The following is a 15,821-nucleotide window of genomic DNA, read 5'->3' on the forward strand; positions in this document are numbered from 1 at the left end:
ATGGAATTCAATATGCATTTCATGTCCAATGTCCAACAGTAAAGGACAGTGAGTTGTTTGCAGTACTACCACCCCATAAGGAACTGTGTCTTAGATGAACTTTTACAAGCTTTTTTCTGTGTGCTGCTGTACTTCAAACACACTGAATTTCTTCTAAAGCAGTGCATGGGAGAGGAGGGGTAAGTCTTATGTTTGAAATGTTGGCCCTCTCGGCCATCCCAGTGGTGCTCCCTTGTCACCACTCTTGGGAATTATCACTCTAAATAATAAATACACCAGTGGCTTTGCAGCCGAAAAAGACCCGTGCGTTCCCTCCTGTGATGAGGTGAACATTTTCAGTGTTAACAGAGGGATTCTGTGCCTCTGTCCTAAAGGAAATCCCTCTGTGGAATCTGGAAAGATATGTGGGACCTTCCAAGGCAGGAATGGCAAATGGGAAAACCAGGTGTGTGATCGGAAACTGGGATATATCTGCCAAAAGAGAAACTCCTCCTTCGATTCCTCCACTATTGCCTCAGGTAAGTTGGTCAAAAAATAAGGCTATTTTTGCAGTCAGTGAGAAATACTGGGAGGATGCCGTGTATGAAATGACAATATATTTTCAAAACAAAAGGATTATACTTATTGACCTGGGTCAAACACTAAGAAGACGTTAATTTTCTGGCTCATTTTAAAGATGATCTCTAGATGTTGTTCATCAATTTGAAAAGATCCCAGGGTACCAAAGAAGGCATCATTAGTGTTTAGACATGTTATCCGGACCACAAAATACTGATGAATATCCTATGCTCTAAAAAAATACACTAAAGATGTGCCCTGCTAAAAGATGTGAGCCAGAGTTCATGCTCTCCCTGCTCTCTCTGACCCTTTTAACTCTATACCGAAAGGAAAAATTCAGAATATGGGGCTGGCACCTTTTCCCAGTTGAGCTCCCTTTCCACCTGGGGCAGACTAGGTCTTATCTACGTCAAGAAAAAGGTGCGCTATTACTTCATCGGGGAATTCCCAGCATGCAAGTATCCCCAATAAGTCCCTCAACTACATATATACAGAGATATAAGATTATTCTCTGGCTCAAGGGATGAATGGCACATCATAGCTCTATCCTGTACATTCTGGCTGTATCCAGACAGCTCACTGGGAATGGTTTCTGACCCATGCTGACTTCCAAACCATGCCTGGATGTTGTTTAGGGGAATGCAAGTCTGCGCTGGTCAAAACTATGTGCAGGGAGCATTGAACAGTGTGGCTGATCACATGCCAACGCTGGGTACACATTGTGCCCTCTCCCATTTACCGCGTGGGTGCAGACCATGTGAACTTTCAAAGCAGTGGAAGATGGTTGGCGATGCTAAATTCACACCAAAGAAATAGCGGCTGAGCAAAGTGTGTGGCATTTCTGTGCAGCTGGGATTTCTGATGTCTGGTATATATATGCGCCTGGGCTTTCTGATATATGATTTGGGCTGTGCAGGAGCTCCAACTCACTCCCAAGCACCTGGTGTTTCCAGAGAAAAAATATGCAAAATATCCTAAAGTCACCAAGATAAAGCCCCTGTGTAGGAAAAGAGGCTCTTTTCTGTGGAATGTGGCTGTACCCAGAGCCCTTCTGAGGGGGATTTGACAGAGTTGTGCCCTGCAAGTTCGCCTGCCAAGTTACTTAACATTTATTTAATCCTGTAAAAATTTTTTTTTGATAGCTCCCAGCACAACTGTGTTGTATTAATCTGTTCTGTATTCTTGGTGATCCTCAGACACTTGCTTCTCTCCTCTGCCAGTATGCACTGCAATATTTCAAATTCATGTCAGTAAAGGTCATTTTCTTTTTGATTAAAAGAAAACATTGAACAGGACTATGCATTAATTGTTTGAAATATTTTTTTTAGGTGACTTAAAGACTTTTAAGTGCCCTAGAGGATGGGTGGCCTATGCAGATCATTGCTACAGACTTTACAGAACACCCAAAATATGGAAAGAAGCCCAGTCTTCCTGTAGAAAAGAAGATGGAGAGCTGGCTAGTATTCATAATATTGAGGAATACAGTTTCACAGTGTCTCAGCTTGGGTACAGTGAGTATTCCTGCAGGTCACTTTTTGATCTGGAATTATACTGTTGCTGTTATTCATATAATCATTGTAACCATGATCTTAAATGTTTTTAAAAAGCCCTTCTTCAGTCAAGAGTGGGTGTGAGATGTGATTGTTCCATTTTAAGACATACTCACAACTACAATTACCTTTGTGTTCCCAGAACCAGATGATGAGCTGTGGATTGGTCTAAATGACTTCAGGGTTCAAATGTATTTTGAATGGAGTGATGGGACACCTGTGACTTATACCAAATGGCACCACGGAGGGCCGACCCACACGTCAAATAAAGCAGACTGCATTGTTATGAAGGGGGAGGTAAAAATCTCTCTCCCAATTTATTCATTTTTTTTGTCCTTTGTGCCCCCCAAAAGGAAAACATTGGTGACAAAAACAAACAAACAAACAAACAAACAAATGACAAGGGTTTTAAAGGGCTTTATAAACTTGGTTTAATTCAGAATATCTTAGTGTAGAGGGAGAGTGGAGACCAGATGTAGGAAGGTGTATGGTGGAGCACCAGAGGCAATGCACTGGACTGAGACTTGGTTTGCTCTGCAAATCAGAGTTGCAGTTATGATATGCATATCATTAAGATATGCAGTTATGATAAATCACCCACCTGAAACTGGTTGAAGTAACTTGTCACCCACATCAGCTGATTATAGCTGCATAGTATGATTCTTGGAGCAGGGACTTCCTCATGTTTCCCCTAAACCACCTAAAATACAGTTTTATTAGAGCTAATTTGAAGGCTCATATTACTGGAAGCACAAAAAATTAGGTACAAAAAATTCTATCTTGCTTTATGCTCAGCATAAAATGATGCACCATAATACTATGGAAAAAGACTTAAACAATACATTTTTAATATTTTGTGTTTAGTCTATCCAGCATTTCTTTGCTATTGTCATCTGGTTATATGAACATAGTAAATACCATGCTGGTGAGAATAGAGTGGAACAGCATGTTCCTTTCCTGCTCTCATCAGCCACTGAATCTTTAATACACGCAACCCTCATCCTCCCACCTCTGAGGAAATGTGGCCCTTATTGTCTTTATTGTGTTCTTTATTCGGGAGTTTTGGAGAAAGCAGCCAGGCAAGGAAGAGAGCCAGAACAGTCTTAGCCATACCAAGTGAGAAGGGTTCTCTCTGAGGATGGTGAATATTCCTGTTGGATCGATTTTCTTTAGATTTCACTTTTCTTTGTTGTTTCTTCTTTACCATCCTCAGGATGGATCATGGGCTGACAGCGCTTGTGAAACGAAACTTGGTTACATCTGTAAAAGGAAACCTTTGGCAGAAGAATCAGACAAAGGCGAGGTTACTTACCCAGGCTGCCAAAAAGTAAGTTTAAAACACAAGTACCAAAAGGTCACTGCATCTTATTCTCACTCCTGTGATGGTATCCCACAAGTCAATTATTTTGACTGTTCTTGGTGGAACCTTAGAAAATTGTTAATTTCGTATATACTGATACTTAGACTAACGGGGAATTTTTTTCTTTATTTAATCAAAATGTAGATTGACTTCTGTTTTTCACTTTTTTACACGTGCACTTCACTCAGCTCTCTTCAAGTGCAGAACTGGTCACCTCACCCAGAAAAGCCACTCTCTGCAGAGCATGTTAGTATTTTTTCATGCTGCAACTCACTGGTCTTGGGTTGTGTGCAGCCTGCTCCATCCAATCAATCTGCCACAGGAGGCAGGAATATTTGAGCCAACTGTTTTGCAGATTGTGTGTGGCCTTTTGCAACAGCTACACTTACACAATAAGGTGGAGCAGGCATTACACAAGGAGTTGCAAAGTGGCTGTGAGTGTGCTTGCCAGCTCCGAGTCATAGCCCCAGCTCATTGCTCGCAAAGACTCCTCCTGTGTCCTTTATCAAGGGGCAAGACTAAGAGCTGAGGTTACAAAAGCTCTGTTTGATTATCCTTTTTGTTTCTTCTCATGGCTTTGGAGATGAATTTTGACTTGGGGTGTGGTATTAATGTGGCTTTTGGAAGTGTACTGTGCTGTGCAGTCTGACCGCCCCCCGCGCATCTCTGCTGTTGACACTGACAGGGCTGGATGAAGCACAGCTTTTACTGTTACTCTGTGGGGCAGTTACCAGCAACATTTTCAGAAGCAAAAAAAATCTGTGAAGAAAACAAAGGTTACTTGGCTACTGTGAGAGACAGGTATGGAAACATTATTCTTGTCCTTTCATACGTGCAACCATGACAGAAGGGCCAAATAGAAATCTCTTTGCAGTTAGTTATTCATAGTGTCTAGCATGGCATTACTCCTTTGCTGGAAAATTTATGGTAGAACTGGGGAAGTATGACAAAGTACATCAGGGGCTTTCATATGTCATGATAATTTGATATGTCATCAATATAATATGATATGTCATCAATACAAGCATTCAAGCCATTTCTACTCTACTACACACCTACACTCTTGTTGACTCCAGGAACTAAAAAATTGAGACAACCTCCCCAAAACCCCAGATTGCCAGACTGTTGTAAAAGTTTTTGAACTAAAAATAAACAGATAAACGTGGAACTATTTATTTCTTCTGGATCTGAACTTTTCAGCCTTTTCTTTGCAACAGGCGTATCTGGAAACTTACCCTTTTTAGAATAAAAGTAGATTATTTTTTTCCCCCAGAGTAACAAAATTTAAAGATCTAACCTTATCATAAATCTCAGTAAAACACGGTGGCACTTATTTATACAGAATGAATAATATATATGCATTAACTCAAGCATTGTTTGGCTTGTGTTGCTCGTTGTGCAGTAGAAAAGATGAATAGAGTCACTCTAAATTCTAAACATGAATTACATTACCAAAATATAAAATAAAAATCAATTTATGTGACAATTAGAACTTTAAAAGTAAGATTGTTGCCCTTGCTTCAATCCATATTTATTTTTTCCCAAATATTAAGTCACCTTAACTTTACCAGATTTGCTACCATGAACACTTGAAGAAATGAACAAATTATGATAAAATGTGATGCGTTTGGTACTTATTCTTCACAGATATGAACAAGCTTTTCTGACTTCTGTAATTGGATTCAATCCAGCAAGGTATTTCTGGATTGGTCTCTCAGATGCAGAGGAGCAGGGGACGTTCAGGTGGGCCAGTGGGGATGCTGTCACCTTCACTCACTGGAATGCAGGAATGCCAGGTATGTGCCATGGGGGCCACCGAGTTTCTGCTCTGGGGACCCGAGAAGTGACAGTTTGAAAGCTAAAAAGTGGTTTAGAAACACTTCTGGCATAAAGTGGCAGTAATGACAGTGCAACTTTCCATTTGTGCTAAAGGGATTAAATCAGGGATTGTGGTAGCTCCTTCCAGTAGACTGCCTGGGACTGCATATGTCTGTCGGCATCATTCACTCTCTGTTGTTTGATGGTTTTGATAAGTAATTCATAGTATAATTTAAAAGGGAATTGATAAAATTTCTTTTATGATTTAATTGAAATGCATGTGGATTACTGTGAGCTATTGGCATCCACAGTGGGGACAGGTTACTCTTAAGCAGGTAGCACATGTTTTGAGAAGATGCAGCCATGTATCAATAAAGTTTAAAAATGTTATGTTTCATGAAGGAAAGGAGTCAGGCTGCGTGGCGATGATAACAGGAACTTCAGCTGGATTATGGGATATTTTGAACTGTGAAGAAACAAACATGTTTGTCTGCAAGCAGCTGGTGGAGGGAGTGACCCCCCCACCTCCTCCAACAACGACCCCTCTCCCATCGTGCCCAGAGGGATGGAAATCCATTCCTCAGAGCAGCTCCTGCTTCAAAGTAGGTGTTTAATGTCTGAATGCAAACACTTGTTCTTTCAAATGAGAATACGTTTGTGTAGGCATGGAAGGTGCATCTTACCCTGCCTGCCTGATAGGTGGCCTGTGGCAACATGTCTCCAGGCAGCGTGGCTGGCTGGGAAGTGCTGGAAGGTGCCGTCTGTAGGTTGAACTGAAGTTTGGAGTCACAGGGAGTCTGAAATGGTAGGGAAAGCAAAGCTGCAGTAATAAAATTTGGTAGATGACCACAGGCTTATGATTGCACAATTAAATAGTAAGTGATAAAAATAGAGGGCAGGAGACCAGAAGAAAGGTAGAAGCCCAGAGTTCTGTTTCTAAATTTCTGTAATACCCAGCACAGTATTTAGTTGTCTACTTTTCATAGATTTTTCAGGGAGGAAGGGAGAAAATGCAAACATGGTTTGGTGCAAGAGATTTTTGCAGAGCCATCGGGGGAGATCTGGCATGTATTCACAGTGAAGAAGAACAAAACCTAATAGCTGGCTTGTAAGTATCTGCATAGACTATCATTTAAATCCCATCACATTTTATTATAAATAATATATATATATATACACATATAAATAAATAAATAAGAATTGACCTTTCTGAAGGACGTAAAGGATTTCTGGTGATCAATTTCTACTTTGCAAAGATGGTGTAAATCCTTGCAAAGAGGCAGAAGGAAATGGGTGGAAAGAGGTGAGCCAAAGGGTTTCTTGACAGGCTTTGGGAAGTGGTGCTATGAATGGAAGTATCCTGAACATCCACAAAAATGAAAGAAGGATCACCAAAATTGGTTTCAACTAAGTTTAGTTCAAAGAGATAAAACTGATCTTCTTAGCTGATCAGGAGATAAAATACTTTTGATTGAAAGAATAGTTTGTGCTCCTTTCCTTCCTTAGTTAAGAGGAAAAATTGGGAGACTAAGGAAAGCCTGACCTATTGATGTGCTTATATAAATATTTAAATCAAGCCTATGAGTATACACAGGTCTGAATTTGGATGCCTGTTACTTGGTGGAACCAAGACCTTAAAATATATTTTCATTTAAGTTCACAGTACTTGTGAACGTATGACACCCGTGATCTTCCCCATGAAGCTCTGTGTTTCTTTGCTTCCTGCCACATACAGTGCCAGGGTGTTTTTCCCTACATGACAATTGAACGATTACTTCATATGACTGTCTCAAATGGTACTTCTAGCATCAAAACGCTGAGAATAATATAATATATGCTATACATTCTTTTTTATTTCACACTGTGTCTAATTGTCTGTATTTATAATCATTCAGAAACAGAGAATATCTTCACTTATCTTACTGGATGGGTTTAAGTGCCTTGGACTCTGACAGTGGATTTATATGGAGTGATGGCTCACCAGTGAGTAAATAATTTATTGTTCCAGCTTTTTGTCTACTTTTCCATGTCTGTGTTGGCAGCAGCTCTCACAACTCCTCCTATACAAGCCAGCAGTGACCATATTATTTTTTATTACCTAATTCCACTCTAGGAACAAGTTTTTATCTTTTGATACTTCATAGTTACAGCTAACAGTATGACATTTAGAGTAATGAAATAACGCCAAAGGTCATGGAACATCTTTCTTGGTCTAAGCAAAACTGGCTGTATTTATGTCTATATTACTATTTGTCATTTAATGTTAGAAATAATTTTGTATGTCTCCACAAGCCAGGCTTTGTTGCCCTCACCATCTTAAGTAGATCAAGGTCTGCAAGGCCCAAGTCCATATGGCGGCACTGATGGATTGTCTCAGGTTGGAACATCAGAGAAGGATAACCAGGGGGCAGAGGATGGTACTTAGATACTTCTTTCTAGAGCTTGACAGGAGAACTTTATCTCTCCTGGTAACAAAGAGGGCAACAACTTCTTGGCTTATTAACATGGCTTATAAATACATGGCTGATATATTATGCTATGCAAGGGTCGTGTCCTTCTCCTTACAAGGACTGTCATCAAAGCACAAGACAGACCATGAAATCAAATGAAGTACACTCTTCTTCAACAGGACGATATAAGACAATTATTTCACCTTGAAAGGAAAATAGTAACAAAACTGTGTTTCCACTATAGGTAAATTTTGAAAAATGGGCAAGTGGCGAACCAAACAATTATGATGGAAATGAAAAATGTGGTGTATTTAATGGCTACAATAACATGAACTGGAATGATTTATTTTGTGAACATATGCAGGACTATGTTTGCCAAATAAAAAAAGGTAAGATAACTTTCTTTCTTAAGAAAATTTGAGAGGCAGATAAAAACATCCTTTCCAGGTCAGATCACATTACCTGCAGGTATTAGGGTCATCTGTGCCATCAAGCACAAAAAAAAACCACTTAATAAATTTTAATTTAAATATAAGTAGTTGAAAACTATGGGTTCATCCATGAGATACACACGTAAGTTTGGGATGTATATGCAGCATGTTGAGGAAGTGAAATAGAGCAACGTAAAGTTTGGCATAGTTTCTGTAAGCTTAACATGTGATCAGCTATAACATGGTGTTTTGCTGAGCGTAACACCTTCTTTCCAGATATTCTGAGAAATTCTGTGACAAAAATAAGCATACTGAGTAACCCTTAAGATTAATTTTATTACTTGGAATTAAAATGCTAACAACTGTATAAATATATTTAATCGAGAGTTATCTGAGAAACGTAATATACTCAGATACTGATTTATGTTGCAGGAGTACCACTGAAACCAGAGCCTACTTCCACGTTCAGTAAGTCTTGTACTTCCAATAACAGAAATCAATTCACAATAACGACATTAAGCAGTCTGTAATAGAAATTAATGTTTTACCTTGCAGATTATGAATATATTGTTAGTGAAGATGACTGGATAATACATAATCACAAGGAATACTACTTCAGCATGGAACCAATGCCTATGGAAAAAGCCAGGGACTTTTGCAAGAAGAATGGTGGTGATCTTGCTGTTATTGAGAATGAAAGTGAAAAAAATTTTCTTTGGAAATACGTAAGAAACATGTTTTACTTCGAAGATGTGCTGTTCTGTCCTGCACTGAGGCATCTCTTTCAGCTGGCTTGTGAAATATTAGAAAGCGGTCCCCAACATAAAAAAAAAAAAAAAATCAGTACAACCTTTTATGGGCTTATCTACTTAGGAGCTTTACCATAATCATTATTTTGATAAATTGCTACATGTAGAGAAATCCTCAGCTTCTTTTCAAGAACACTCTCAGGATGCAAATTTCAAAAACCTTGCTGTGTTTATCTGAAAGCTACAGTTACTGTGTGTATTTTCTTTTCCAACTCATTCTCTTCACAGAATTCAAGAAAAGCTTTTCCCTTTTTTTGCCAAAACAGATGTCAGATTTTCAGTAAAATGTTTAAGTCAGAATATTTTCTAATAGGAAAAGAATAACTTGATGATGATATACTCTTTTGGAAATAATTCCTTACTATTAAACCCAAATATGATTCCAGCCTTTCCTCCACATGACTAAGTACTAAACCCCACCATTTACTTGTAGTCTTTCAGCAAATTATCACGATGTTTTCCTAAAATTCTTAAAAAATATTGCTTTATCTTATAATCTGCTTAAGAGGTTGTTCTTATCTTCTTAACAGATTTCTGCTCCATTTCTTCTTCATGCCATTCTGCCTTTTTTTTGGTTGTTTTTTAAATTTAAAGACTAGAAATAGGAGAAAAAAAAATTGCATTTTGCAGTTCAGGCACATAATCCCAGCAAATCCCCGGACATTGCATAATTTGCAATTTTACAACTGAAACTAAAGTGTTTTTTTGAGAGCTTGCTTATTTTATTTGAAATCTGTTTTCTTACAGCTCATTAAAATCCTTATTTTCTGTGTTTTAGACTTTCTATAAAGACTGGGGAAATAACTTCTATATTGGCTTAAGCGTGAGCCTTGACAAGACATTCCGGTAAGTCAAAACAAAACAAGTTTGTCAGATGTGAGTATTTGGCATGTCTGTAAGAGACTGTTGAAGTTCAATGACTGATACAACCTGTCTACAGCCATGTCTTGACATCCGGTTTTAAAATACGATTCTGCTCCTCAGGGGAGCATTTATCTCTTAATAATTTCACTCTCTCTTTCCCCTTCTTTTGGTTCTATACTCTGCTTTTGTATTGTGCAGCTGAGATACTCACTCACAGTTGGTGTGGTGTCATCCCCTTGTTAGATGACAGATAAAATTGGTTGGAGGTCTCTAGGATGTTCCAGATGGTACTTGCAGACATTACTGAATATACAAATGATCAAAGAAAAAGAACCCTCAAAACCTGAAGTGAGAGGCATCAGGGTGGTTTTTAGAGGTGAAGTATCAATAGTGGAGAGCCCTTGTCTGACAGGTAATTCCCAGATGGTTGTGCTGTCAGAGCCTAGGGCAGGACAGCTTCAGGTTACACGGAGTCATCACACTTCTCCAAATGTCTTTGGAAACAAAGTGCCCTGGGAATGTCCTAAACTACCCCTGGAGCCTTAGATGAGTTACAGACACATTTCTCCTGTGGCACTTTGCCGCCCCCCGCCGCCTCTTTTTCTAGTGACTTCTGGGATTTGAAGCTCAGTCAGATGAGTCTCAGCTTCTTCGTTTCAGTCTTTTTGCTGTTGCCTTAGGATGCCTGTCTTGGCCACAAGCCACAAAACTGGATAGTGTCATCTTCTGGAGCTACTGCTTTCTGCATCACATCCACTGCTCAGAAGACATGTTGTTTGTCCAGTTCTCCCTTGCTCCCTCACTAGGTTCATCCTCCTCCCTGCTGGATGACAGTGCCACTATATTCTTTATATTATTTCTCCCAGTTTATTATGTACTGGTTTTTCCTATTTGGCTCAGGAGATTTGCAAGTAGAAGCACCAAGGCACCCTGTTGATGCCTACCTGGAAACCCACTAAATTACCCTGGAGCTGATGTTGTCTGAAGTCTCTCAGTCTCGGCAGATTCCCCACTTGACTTTCCTCCTTCCATCACATTGAGTCTTTTCCACTTTTTTCTTGACTACTCTTTTAAAAAAAAAAAAATTAAAAAATTTGTGAATCACCAAACTAGGAAATGATTGTTGTACACCTGAAAGCAATAGCTGTATAATATTAAAGATTTCCTTTGTTTAACAAAATGGTTCCAATTGGTCCCCAGTATGTGGTTCAGGGCTCTGTCTTACCCTGCAAGATCTCATATTACTGGTTTTGGACGCAGGAAATTACTAAATTAGGCTCAGGTTTCTGTTCCTGTACTTCAGAGAAAGCCAGGTCCATCCAGTGCTATGCTGGCGTGTTCCCTGCAGGCTGTCAGTGCTTAGACACCAAGAAAGTCTGGGACCACCAGTTGAGATGGTTAGTTCAGATCTGGTCCAGACCAAACATACAAAGTTACTTTTTACTAATTCCAAATGGATGGTCTTGGTTTTCTCTCAACAGAGAACAGCATGTGTTTGTAAGCTAGGCTATAGGAAACTTAAAATACAAAGCTCTAATACATCCTTTACAAATAAATATTAACTCATTCAACGAAGTATTATTATTGCCCTGTATTACTTCTTTCAGGTGGATGGATGGAACTCCAGTGAACTATGTTGCCTGGGCTCCAAATGAACCCAATTTTGCAAATAATGATGAGAACTGTGTGGTCATGTATACCCAAACAGGTGTGTGCTGTAACAACATTCAGCCTGCATGGTGCGGCATAGGCTTGGGAGGGCTGCATGTGCAAGGCTGGGTGAGTTATAATGCTGAGCAGGCTGGTGCCTGACAGAGTGTTTAAAAAGCATAGGAAAGAGCATAAATCATATCCTCTTCTTTCATTTATGCACTTTTAAAAAAATTCAACTCTATGTAGCTAACACATTGGATTACATCTGCAGTTCGGTTCCTAGCTTTGTCAGAAAATTTCAACATGAACAAATCAGTTAAGCATCAGACTATCTGCAGACAGAGTCAGTATTTTTTTTCCTCTAACTTCTGTCAATTTTAAGACTACCTCTCAGGGACATCAGCTGTCTGTTATCATTTCTGCAGTTCCTAAAAATTGAAGGCTTGGGCATGGTTTTGATTATTACTAAACACTGCTATACGCTATTTTAGTTAAAATAAATACAGATATCCTGTAATAGAGAGAGCTGGAAGTAATTGTGCCTACGTTAGCCAAGCACTTATTCTTCGGAGTAGTTACTCTCTTCTACTTTTAAGCATCTCTAGTCTCAAAATCTATAGCTGAGGTAGTCTTCCTAGGCTCTGTTAGAGGTCAATGGAAGGAAGCGAACACTTTTGCGGAGTAAATATTATGTCCTGTTTTTGGAGATCTTTAATAATGTCCTTAATTTCCCTGAGTTATAATGACATTGAACATAAGGTGGGATTACCTTGTAGTTGTCTACAGCTAATGAAATGAAGGCCATTTTCTTATTCATTCCTGATCCATAAAACGGGGATGATGATGTTAGTGTTATATCCTTACATCAGATTCCCATAGGGGGAAAAGATACCCAGAAGACTATAAGAACCTCAGGTAACGAGGACCAAGTACCTTATATAGAGAGAGTGAACTTAGGGATCGTACAGGTCTTAGAGAGGTGAACTAAGCATTTGAACCTAAAACTCCCTTTTGGCAATGCTATTATTTTGCAATATTGAAATATTTCTGTTCTCAGGCAAAAATATTCATATTCTGAATTTTGCTGGAAACCTGAGTATTTCTAAGGAACATACATAAAAATTACTCTATTTCTGGGGCAGAGAAATACAAATATTGGAATTAGCTCTATTTCCTAGGATAGATCTGCTTCAGGAAAGGACACTTTTTATCCCAGTCTCAGTTGCATTTCATTTTTCTTTCATTCTAATTTGCTTTCAGGTACATGGAACGATCTCAACTGTGGCAGTGTTGAGTTATTCATCTGTGAAAGGCTTAACAACACTGTTCGTCCAGCTGTAGCTCCCACTTCACCACCACCAAAGGGTGGCTGTTCAGAAGGCTGGCTCCTCTTTGATAACAAGGTGCAGTATGAAATGTTGGTATATTGTGTTTCAAAAAGAGCAGAATAAAAACCATGTTTGGTTCAGTTTTTCAGTTGCAGCAGGGTTTTCAGTTTTCACAAAATATGTTCTGATTGTGTCTATTTAAAGGCGATAAATATAGAATTCCTGAAATAAAAATTATAACCTCTATTGAGATTACAGCAGTTACGAGGGAGGTCATGAGACACATACAAGAAGAAAGCTTCCTCTTATAATTTTGCTAGTGTTTTGTGTTGCCAAGAGTGGCTGAGCAATTTCCCTTGTGTGGAGCTGTTGTATGTTCCCATTTACTGTGTTGGGCTTATTTGGCTGTCCCAGGTTGTCATAACATTCATTTGTCCCTTGCTTACTATGCACTGGCTCTTAAGCCACAAAAGCACCTTCCCTTGAGCAAATTTATCAGGTTTTTTTTCTATAACTAAAACACCTGGTAAGGTTTTTAAATAATCCAATTTTAACCTTCACTACACTTTATTAGTTAAGATTACTCTTAGCCTTCTCAAAAGACAAAAGTTCAGGGTAAGAGACTGTATATATATATTTTTTAAATCTATAGATTGTCATCAATGAAGCTATAAAAGCTGTAAGAGAACAGTGTACACTGTTGAGAACGCAGCTAGAAATGATGACAAGCCTTGATGACATCTCTTTATCTACCTCTGTCTGTCTTCCTTTTGGCTACGTGTGTCGTGTGTCGTGGCTGGCTGAGCCTCCCAGCAGCCTCACAGTGCTGTGCTTATGTTGGTAGGTAGAAAGGTGGTGGTGACACACCAGTGCTTTGGCTGCTGCTGAGCAGTGCTGGCACAGCATCAAGGCTGTCTCCCCAACCTTCACCTCACCCCCAGCACCATCAGGCTGGGTGTGGGCAAGATCTGGGGAAGGGACACAGCCAGGACAGCTGGCCCAAAGTGATTGGTTGGATATTCTGTGCCTTATGATGTCTGCTCAGATATAAAAGCTAAAGGAAAGGAGGAAGAAGGCGGGGCGGGGAAGTCATTATTCATGAGATTTGTTTTCCGGAGCAACTACCATGTGTACTGAAGCCCTGCTTTCCGGGAAGTAGCCAAACATTACCTGCTGATGGGCAGTAGAGAATAACATCTGTTTTCCTTCACTTCCATGCATGTGCCTTTTGCTATTGCTTCATTAAACTGCCTCTATCTTGACCCACAAGGGTTTTTTTTATTCCATCTTATTTTCTCCCCCCTGTTCTGTTGAGGAGGGGAGTGATAGAGAGGCTTGGTGGGCACCTGGTACCCAACTAAGGTCAACGCACCACACTAAACCAAAATATGATTTCAGTTTGATAGAGCTCCTTTGTTTGAGATCCCCTGGCTGCGGCCTCCTCTTTCCTTCACTCTCTCAGTCCTGGGAAAAAGAGTCATGAACTCAGAGTTTGTTCCCATTCGTGGTCCTCTCTCAAGATAAAATGTCTCTTTCTTCCCCATCTCCTGCAAGAGGAGCTTCCAAAGGCTCCTTCCTTGACTCCTCTTGAAGTGTTCACACACTGCTTCTGACGGTGATGGAGCTACCTCGCTTTTGCTCAACTTTTTTCCCAAATTGCTTGATTAACTTTCCAGTTGCATGCTTTAATCAGCACATTGATTTGCTTGGTTATGACAAAGCTAATGACGACTTGGTTAAATCTCACAGATCATATTACAAGAAATGGTAAATCATGGTTTTCTTTGTAAAGTCACAGTCATTCTCTTTCTGTGATTATCCTGTGAGAACCAAACCTGGTTTGACAAATAAGGCAACAGAAACTGAGATGGTCAGCTTCAAAAACGTATCTTATCCTTGTTTGTTTTCTGAGGTCTCATTAGGCATTCCTCCCACAAAGCCACACCTCAGAAGTGTGCCCAGAAGCTTTAACATAATTTTTACTGAAATCATTAGGCTGACATTTTCCTTCTCCTAAGTGTGTGCTGAAATACCAGGATTTATACTAGTCTTCTAGTATAGATCTTCTCTTTCTTAAAGACCTAAAGACAAGCAAGAAAGGACTGTTAAACCAGCTACTCTGCCTTTTTGCTTAAAATATCTTGTTTTATCTTGTTTGTTACAAACAGAGGTGCTTTCACCAGAAATTAAAACACCATTCTGTTACATATTTGTCACGCTTCTCTTTTTTCAGTGTTTCAAAGTATTTGGGTTTAATGAAAATGATACATTGACATGGCACGCTGCGAGGAACAATTGTATTAATTTTGGAGGAAACCTGGCTACTATATCCAAAAAGGAAATCCAAGGTATAAAGTACTAATGTTTTGATACTGGATGAGATATTAAGTAATTCCTGATAAACAGATTAAATCAGGTGTTATAGGTTCTGCAATATATGCTGTTATTTATGCTGTATTAATACAAAGTTCTGTTGAATGTGAAATTGCACTTTTGCAAAAATGCTTGCATTGGTTTTAGTGTCTTGATTAACTTTTAAAATCATAGCTTTGAGTTAATATAGGATGTACAAAGGAATGAATACTGTTCAAATATTAAGATTTTGTATTAGGGGCTTGTCAAATAATAAAATGTCCATATTTTATTTTTTTTTAGGTGTACATCTAAAAATAGCACGCAAAGAGAGTAATGTCCCAAACAAATCACTGTGCAAATCACCAGCTGCTGAGCCAAATGTTGTGGGTGTCAGTGGAGGACACATCCTCAGGCAGTAGAAGGCTGTAATGCTGGAGTCCCAGTTTCCCCGTTCCCCTTGCTCTGCTCAGCCTGCTGGTGTTGCTGCTCAGCATGTTACAGGGGTTTTTGTGAGGCCTCATGTTTGCTTAGGAAATGTAATGCCTCAGGTCCTGAGGGCTGCACATGGACCATCTCCTGGCTCACTCTACCAGTGCTTGTGGTTCATACTTTTTTCCACAGCAGAAGGACATTCTTTTAGTGGGA

The 15,821-nt window shown here is 39.4% G+C and overlaps 1 protein-coding gene across 1 annotated transcript in view; it reads left to right on the forward strand.

The window, feature by feature from the left end:
- The window catches only part of LOC101917261 (macrophage mannose receptor 1-like), a 33,558-nt gene that overhangs the window by 5,731 nt on the left and 12,006 nt on the right, over positions 1 to 15,821 (forward strand). Inside the window, exons 6-21 of the mRNA XM_055806559.1 lie at positions 375 to 518; positions 1,887 to 2,069; positions 2,251 to 2,405; positions 3,322 to 3,435; positions 4,154 to 4,269; positions 5,116 to 5,264; positions 5,689 to 5,888; positions 6,273 to 6,394; positions 7,182 to 7,269; positions 7,981 to 8,125; positions 8,600 to 8,635; positions 8,723 to 8,892; positions 9,755 to 9,822; positions 11,448 to 11,548; positions 12,754 to 12,896; positions 15,055 to 15,169. Coding sequence (XP_055662534.1) covers positions 375 to 518; positions 1,887 to 2,069; positions 2,251 to 2,405; positions 3,322 to 3,435; positions 4,154 to 4,269; positions 5,116 to 5,264; positions 5,689 to 5,888; positions 6,273 to 6,394; positions 7,182 to 7,269; positions 7,981 to 8,125; positions 8,600 to 8,635; positions 8,723 to 8,892; positions 9,755 to 9,822; positions 11,448 to 11,548; positions 12,754 to 12,896; positions 15,055 to 15,169 — 2,049 coding nt within the window. The remainder of the gene's footprint in view (positions 1 to 374; positions 519 to 1,886; positions 2,070 to 2,250; positions 2,406 to 3,321; positions 3,436 to 4,153; positions 4,270 to 5,115; positions 5,265 to 5,688; positions 5,889 to 6,272; positions 6,395 to 7,181; positions 7,270 to 7,980; positions 8,126 to 8,599; positions 8,636 to 8,722; positions 8,893 to 9,754; positions 9,823 to 11,447; positions 11,549 to 12,753; positions 12,897 to 15,054; positions 15,170 to 15,821) is intronic.

Source organism: Falco peregrinus, chromosome 5 (assembly GCF_023634155.1).
Source record: "Falco peregrinus isolate bFalPer1 chromosome 5, bFalPer1.pri, whole genome shotgun sequence".
Classification (NCBI taxonomy): Eukaryota; Metazoa; Chordata; class Aves; order Falconiformes; family Falconidae; genus Falco; species Falco peregrinus.